The 7,778-nt window shown below is 35.2% G+C and overlaps 3 protein-coding genes across 3 annotated transcripts; 1 reads left to right on the top strand and 2 right to left on the bottom strand.

The window, feature by feature from the left end:
• The first annotated feature begins 4,150 nt into the window (after positions 1-4,150).
• Positions 4,151-7,696, top strand: BDCG_00849 (uncharacterized protein). The gene is made up of 2 exons (XM_045416362.1): positions 4,151-4,372; positions 4,465-7,696. Exon 2 carries the CDS (start codon positions 4,490-4,492, stop codon positions 5,735-5,737), a length of 1,248 nt encoding a protein of 415 aa, XP_045272108.1. The 5' UTR covers positions 4,151-4,372; positions 4,465-4,489; the 3' UTR covers positions 5,738-7,696.
• Positions 5,890-6,691, bottom strand: BDCG_16217 (uncharacterized protein; the record flags this gene model as incomplete). Its single annotated transcript, XM_045425468.1, has 2 exons — positions 5,890-6,341; positions 6,524-6,691. The coding sequence occupies 2 exons, from the start codon at positions 6,689-6,691 to the stop codon at positions 6,111-6,113; spliced, it is 399 nt and encodes a 132-aa protein (XP_045279323.1). The 3' UTR covers positions 5,890-6,110.
• On the bottom strand, positions 7,003-7,368 carry BDCG_16216 (uncharacterized protein; the record flags this gene model as incomplete). The annotated part of the gene is made up of 1 exon (XM_045425467.1): positions 7,003-7,368. Exon 1 carries the CDS (start codon positions 7,321-7,323, stop codon positions 7,003-7,005), a length of 321 nt encoding a protein of 106 aa, XP_045279322.1. The 5' UTR covers positions 7,324-7,368.
• Positions 7,697-7,778: the final 82 nt, after the last annotated feature.

Below are 7,778 nucleotides of genomic sequence, written 5' to 3'. Positions count from 1 at the left end.
AAATCTATCAGAAGTGTTACTTAAAATTGTTGTTATTCTACTCTTTTACAGAGTCTTTTCAAGACATTATAACATATCTTGTAATCTGTCTTCTCATGCTTGAATATCTTCTTCTTCTCTTTCTTCAATTTGTAATAGTACTCACACGTCTTGATGATCTGCAGAACCGCAGAATATTTAAAAAGAGATAATATAATTAATTTTAATAAGTGTTGAGAGAGAAATGAAGACAGGCAATAATATAATAATAATGATAATAATAATGATAATAATAATAGTAATAATAATAATAATAATGATAATGATGATGATGATGATAAAAGAGAGAGTGTATTGAAATATATTATTAACTTATTAAATATAAAGAGACAAAGAAACTATTAATAGCTTTCAGAGATGTATAGAAACAGCTACAGTGTTATATAGTAATATTATCTTCATTCAATATATACACTATTAATATTCTTTATATGCATTTATCATATAATCTATATTAGAGATACATGCAGAAAACAGATCTTTATTACTAGAAAGAATAATTGCAGTAATTCTCTATTTTTATATTATAAAAATAAGTTATTCTCATTTCTTTCTTCTCTCTTTTCTCTTCTTCTTCAACTCATCACTAAGTTCAAGCTGATATGAAAACTATTAAAACACTCTTAGAAATTCTCAAATTGAAGAGTATAGACTAATCAAATTTTAAATACAGATGAATTAAATTATATTCAATAATACTAATTATTCATCTTCTTCTTAATATAATAACAGTCACATCTTTCTCCTTCTCTTCAAATGAAACATAGCTCATGAAAAGTGAGTACTATGTCAGATTATAATGATCAACACAGTCTCAGTATATAGAGCTGTATATACACAGTGTATACTGAACTGAGAGACTGTATAAATTACAAACTGATAACAGCATCTCAGAGAGAGTCATACAGTGTGAGAAAGTTATAACTCTCAGCTATATATATAGAGAGTGAATCACTGCAGTAAGTACATGTGTATTATATAAAAGTAATACTTTTTAATAATACTCAGTCTCTGATATTATGAAAATAAAGTCTCTTCATGAGATCTGTTTTTATCAGAAGTCAGAAGATCTTATATTTTTCAAAATCATCTTTATATATCTTATCTGTGAAATTGATGAGAGAAATCATTGATTTCAGTATTCTATTTTTAACATTATTCAAGTAGCAGCAGAGTTTACTCTGATCATACTTTTTAAGTATATGTTTTCTAATTATTCACATTTATACAGATATATACTGATTATTTATTAGATAATATTAAAATAATAACTTATTACAGCTGTGTTACTCTCACTGTGAGAGATACACAGTTAATAATAAAAATTGTAAAGACTCTGAGAAGTAAGTATTTTAAAAGTACTACAGCTCTGTAATCTTGATTTTTTTTATTTTCTTTTCTTTTTTTTTTCTTTCTCTTTTTTTTTCTTTTTTTATTGTGATTTTTTCTTGTTTTTGTTTTATTTTTTATTTTTTGTTTTTTTTATATTTTATATTTTTTTTATAATTAAAATTATATAAATTATAATCTGTGTTGAGAAAAGTAATGATATTTAATAACACTCTCTATTGAATTTTCAACAAATGAGTACTATGTTATAATATTATGTAAGTGTGAAATGATTTCATAATCTTATTTAATATCATTCTCAATAATGAGATCAGAATGAAAATGTGACTAAGAATTCAAATATATTCTTTATCTGAGACTAGATTTTTATTTGAAAAGTGAATCTGAGATCTTTAATATTTGAAATAATGTGATTTGAAATCAATATAATGAACACAAATTATAATTAGAAGTAATGCTTTTAGATAATATGATAACTGTAAAGTTTAATTCTGATCTCAGACACGGTCACATGATCAGTCTAGTATTAAATAATCTCTTAAGTAGACTGATTATCAAGATTATGAATTTCATGTTTAATCTCATTTAATCTGATCTTATACATTTCTTGGCGTGAATTCTGCTGAGACTAGCTATTAAAAAAACATGTAAAGTAACTATATATCAAATCTTAAAATGAAATCATAACTTGAAAAAAATGAGAAAGTGATCTCATTTAATCTCATTTAGTCTCATTCTTAGCATAAAGTTACTATTTTTAGACATTTTAAGGTTTTTTTAAACTATTTTTAATTTTTTAAAAAGTAATACTTTTTGATAACACTCAAATGAGATTTAAAGTCATTTAAAGCAATAAAAATAATTTAAATTGAGAAGTGAAAATCATAGTCTCATTTGAAAAATGTAATAAGAGTAGATAGTAAGTCTCACTGAGACTGTATAAGACTACTATCTAATATTAAAACCATGTAATGAAATCAGTTAAATTGATAATAAGATTATTAAAAAATCTGATTCTGATCTCAGACACGGTTACACAGTCAGTCTACTCTTAAGAATTCTACTGATCTGAAATATTAAACAGTATCAGACACTTTGTCTGAAACTGTAACTATTATTTCTCTATTATCTTATAAAAGAACTGTAGAAAAGATCTATTAAAACTGCTTAATATTTCTGAAAGAATCTGATAAGATGTAATAATTGACTTTATTATTAATCTCTCTGAGAGTAAGAGTTATAAGTAAACTGGTCACTGAGATCATGAATTTCACATTTAATTTCATTTGATCTGATTTCATACATTTCTTGATATGAATCTCACTGAAACTAGCTATTAAAAAAACATGCAAAGTGACTATATATCAGATCTTAAAATGAAATCATGACTTGAAAAAAATGAGAAAGTGATTTTATTTGATCTTATTTAGTCTCATTCTTAGCATAAAGTTACTATTTTTAGACATTTTAAGGTTTTTTTTAGACTATTTTTAATTTTTTAAAAAGTAACACTTTTTGATAACACTTAAATAAGATTTAAAGTCATTTAAAGCAATAAAAATAATTTAAATTAAGAAGTGAAAATCATAATCTCATTTGAAAAATGTGATAAGAGTAGACAGTAAGTCTTACTGAGACAGTATGAAACTACTATCTAATGTTAAAACTGTGTAATGAAATCAGTTGAATTGATAATAAGTCTATCAAAAAATCTAATTCTGATCTCAGACACAGTCACATAGTTAGTCTAGTTATAAGAACATTCTAATCATCATTGATTAATTAAGTAAAGATATGATATTAAAATTCTATAATAAAATAGATATTAAAGAAGTTATTAAAGTCTTTCTACAGAGTTTATTCTATTAAATGTATGAATTGTCAAGATCTATAGTATCAGATTAAGACTGTTAATTTATAAGTACTCTCTGAATAAGAATCTATCAAGTTCTCAAGATTATACACTGTTTATTAACTATCTATCACTCTGAGATTGATGATGCATTAGAATAAATAATTCAGACTGTAAAGAACTATCTTTATAAGTTCTGTAATTATTTATAGAATGATTGATATAATCTTCTTCTACACTCAGAAGTCACTATCAATAATTAGACTAGCTGCTGAGATTATGAATTTCATATTTAATCTCATTTAATCTAATCTCATACATTTCTTGATGTGAATCCCGCTGGGACTGACTATTAAAAAAACAGATAAAGTGACTATATATCAGATCTTAAAATGAAATCATGACTTGAAAAAAATAAGAAAGTGATCTTATTTAATCTCATTTAATCTCATTCTTAATATAAAGTTACTATTTTTAGACATTTTAAGGTTTTTTTTAGACTATTTTTAATTTTTTAAAAAGTAACACTTTTTAGTAATACTCAAATGAGATTTAAAGTCATTTAAAGCAATAAAAATAATTTAAATTGAGAAGTGAAAATCATGATCTCATTTGAAAAATGTGATAAGAGTAGACAGTAAGTCTCACTGAGACAGTATGAGACTACTATCTAATGTTAAAACTGTGTAATGGGATCAGTCGAATTGGTAATGAGACTATTAAAAAATCTGGTCCTGGTCCCAGACACGGTCACACGGTCAGTCTAGGCGTTGTAGCAAGGGGGGGGTGTTGGTGATTACTACATCTACCCTAATCACGTGCCACCCAACTTATATATAGTTTCACCCTAGATAGATTATAGATGACAACGTTATCCTCTAACATATGTATATATAACGTAGCTAGCTGTGTAGTCCTCGCCCCGACGGGTTTAGCGCCGGCCCACCCTAGTCTAGCGTTCTATATAATTACCAGGTTCCATGTAAAATCTACAGCTTACCTGCGAGGCAGCAGAAACATAGCAGAAACATTTCACAAACCCAAGTCAGCGCGCTCATCAATTGTCAGCCTCTTCTGATAGCCTGATTCAGCACAATTTCCGGATCCATCGGTTATCAGTGGGTTGCTGAGGTCAGTAGTCTTCCCTTTGGTGAGAGATAGCTGCCAATGCTCTCTCTTTCATTTCCAAAATTTGCCCGTGCTAACATCTGGTTCTCCTCAAGTATCTTCATTTTGTCTGACATCGGAATGGAGGATCCCTGCACCCTTAGGCCCAGCTGTGCCACTGTTGTTCATTCACCAGACGAAGTCTTCAACATTCAGTCACAGGAGCGGGCGAATGTCTTGTCTGAACTTAGGGATGCGATTCAACAGGATACTGTGAAGGCGTCACTGTGGGGCTGTATGCAAGTATGCGATATATTGAAGCTACGCGAACTTGTGGCGACCGCACGAAACTCGCCTGCCTTTTTCTCTCTCCTCAGTGATAACTGTCTGTCCATTCCTTTACGTTGGATGCAACGACCTCCCCGCGATGGCCTATCATCAACACACTCAACCCTTTCCTCTGCTGCGTCCAATACGCGCTCTCGTCAAAGCGATCGACTCGAAAAGCCAAAAATACTTGCAAAAGAACGCGATGGATACTCATGTGTTCTCACAAAAGGAAGCGTCCATGAAGTGGCGCATATCTTCCCACCCTGCATGATCAACAGAAGACCGCCAACCAACCTTGATGCTTCCATCCCCTCCTTTTGGAAGCTACTCGATTTCTTCTTTGAATCAGATCGGCTAAATCGATGGCGCGCAGAAATATTCAAGGACCCCTCCAACCCTTCCAAGGCTTCAGATGGCTGCCATAACATGATTTGTCTCAGCCCTACAGCACATAGCTTGTGGACAAGAGGCATGTTCGCGCTCCGGCCGATTTCCATATCCGATGATCACAAGGAGCTTGCCGTTCAGTTTTACTGGCAGCCCAGACCATCCCATGGCTGTTTTGATTCTGTGAGCATCCTAAAATCTCCCGAATCATCCAGAAATTTTGTTCAAGTGGGGGGGAACGTACTCGCAATTGCCTCTAACGACACTACGGCGGAGATCATCAAATCTGGTGATACCTTTATCTTTCGAACTACCGACCCGAACACCCATCCTCTCCCGAGTTTCGAATTGCTTGAGATGCAGTGGCACCTTCAGCGAATTGTTTCAATGTCTGGTGCTGCCGAAATCTACAATGATCAAGACGACGGTGACGACGATCACTTGGATGCTGGTATCGCCCACAAATCCTTCTCAGACATTCTTTCGTGGGTTCCTCCACCGTTGTCTCACTCCACTAGTGATGACGATGAACCCAATTCCTCTCTTCCATCTGTTTCAACCAGCCCATCCCCCTTAAAGACCCCTGAGTACCAAGGAAAATATTTATCCGCTGAGCGACACAGTGCTGAATTAACTGTTTCTCATGATGTATGCTCTCCGAGACTGCACTAGTATGAATGGCTTATTTTATATTTTTATTTTTCCCTCCTCACACCTTCATGGAAATCAACACCAATCACTCCTTAGTCCCATAGGTCGGGCTATCAAATATATTATTAAGCAACTTTTAAAAGGATAACCATATGCAATTGACATGTGCTTTTGCAAAATCCTCTTAACACGGTCACCAATTGTGGTGTCACTCCGTCCCCAGCAGTAATGTTGCTATCATGTCATAGCTCTTGACTTGGACTTGTTCATTCGGAATTTTTCTGCCTTAAGATTAGAGATCACAAAAATGACCACCTCACACTCCCCTCCAACACCTCTACAGCCGTCCGTACCCTCCGGCCGATTCTGGATTCAACGTCTTCCTGCACCTTCATTACCCCGCAGGGTCAAATTGAGGTGCTTCCATGTTTCCAGGACTCGCATCTGCTTCGAATCCTCTGCCGTTCATGCCTAATACTGGTCTTGGTGATGTCCCCGTGTATGGTGTGTACAACGTGATCGAGATTGTCGAAAGCCCCACAGAATGCAGTACGGTTCGTGTCCAGAGTATAGTCTCCTTGAAGCGAACCATATCCTCAATGTAGACTGGCGTGTTCTTGTGCACCTGATCTGTAAGACTGTACTTGTCGGCCAGATATCACAAGCCCTGTACGTCAGAGATATTAATCTAGAGTGTACCACATGCGGAGTGGGATCAGATTATATCAACATACTCGGCAAATGTCTTTACTCATTTCTTTGCTGATGGGATTGTTTGTCGCCTTCTTGTATTATATTTGAAAGTACTTCCAGTCCGCCTCCAATGCACCAGTTGTCTTGATGCATCTGAGCTTGCGGCCGTCTGTTATGCTTCAGTTTCCTAGAATCAATGGAAGAAGCGTGCACATCCCTCCAAGACACTGGTCTGATGGTGTTCTCAGGATCACACCATTTGGGATTGGTGCTGAACTTCATCGTGCAGTATCTTCCTGATGTTAGTGCTGGACACAGCATCACAATATAGTGACATGCTTCGCTGGATGCACTGCTGCCAGTGACCCTTCACCCAGTCCTTCGGTCTCTGGGCCTTCTTGGATTCCCAATAATCTAAGGCAACATCTGACAGATCCTCATCCGTGTTATCTGGGGATCCTTATAGTAGTCAGGGGAAGGTTCATATTGACTGAGTTCTCTGTAATGTGTGTTAGCAGTAATATTAATGCATAACTTTCAAACTTTACGGCTGTACCCAAGTCCAGTACCAGGTGGCCCTAGGCCTGGGTCAGTCAGGTCGGTCTCAGACATGCTGTCAGGCCCGTCGCTTGATTCCATGCGGAATGACACATCAACTCTATCATCATCATTATTGCTGCTGGGCTGGTCATATCATCAGCTCTGGAGGTGGTAGGGTGAGTCTGCGCTGTGTCATTGTAGTCGCCTTTCCACGTGCCGGCGATGATGAATGGGGCGAGGCCGGCGGCGGGTACTGTGAAAAGGGGGAAAGTCTTCAACAACGACAACAAGGCGACAATAAGGAGAGAGAGTAGGAAGAATAAAACGAATGATGGAAGCAAGGGCAAGGGAGAGTGTAGAAAGAACAGTGGCATACAGGCTTTCGGCAGAAAGGGTTAATTGGAGACTGTTTGATTTAGAAGTGAAGCCATCATCACTGACAGGCGAGCAGGGGTATTGATCTATCGAGGGTGACTAGGGACTAGGATGTGGGCTCTTGTGGTCATCCATTTCGCGACCCAAACAGGGAGATCTTACGTATATAGTCGGTGGTCCGTTAGGCGAGTGGACTAATAATAACAATAATAATAATACATGCTTGTTTTGTTTATCATGATTAACTCCTGTAGAATGAGCAATTGTAGGGAGTAGAAGAAGAAAGGAGTAAAAGCTCCGGGGAATAGTGAAATAGAGGTGGAGCTTCTGAATAGAGGAATAGAGATGAAGTGGAAGCCCTGAGAAGTGGTGAACGCCACAGTTTTCAGTACTTAAAAACTGTGATTATAATTAAAAGTTTTTTATTATAAATATTATAGAGTGTTTCTGTGTC

Source organism: Blastomyces dermatitidis (assembly GCF_000003525.1).
Source record: "Blastomyces dermatitidis ER-3 genomic scaffold supercont1.1, whole genome shotgun sequence".
NCBI lineage: Eukaryota > Fungi > Ascomycota > Eurotiomycetes > Onygenales > Ajellomycetaceae > Blastomyces > Blastomyces dermatitidis.
Note: the sequence above shows the minus strand (reverse complement) of the source record. Positions and strands in the feature narration are given on the sequence as shown.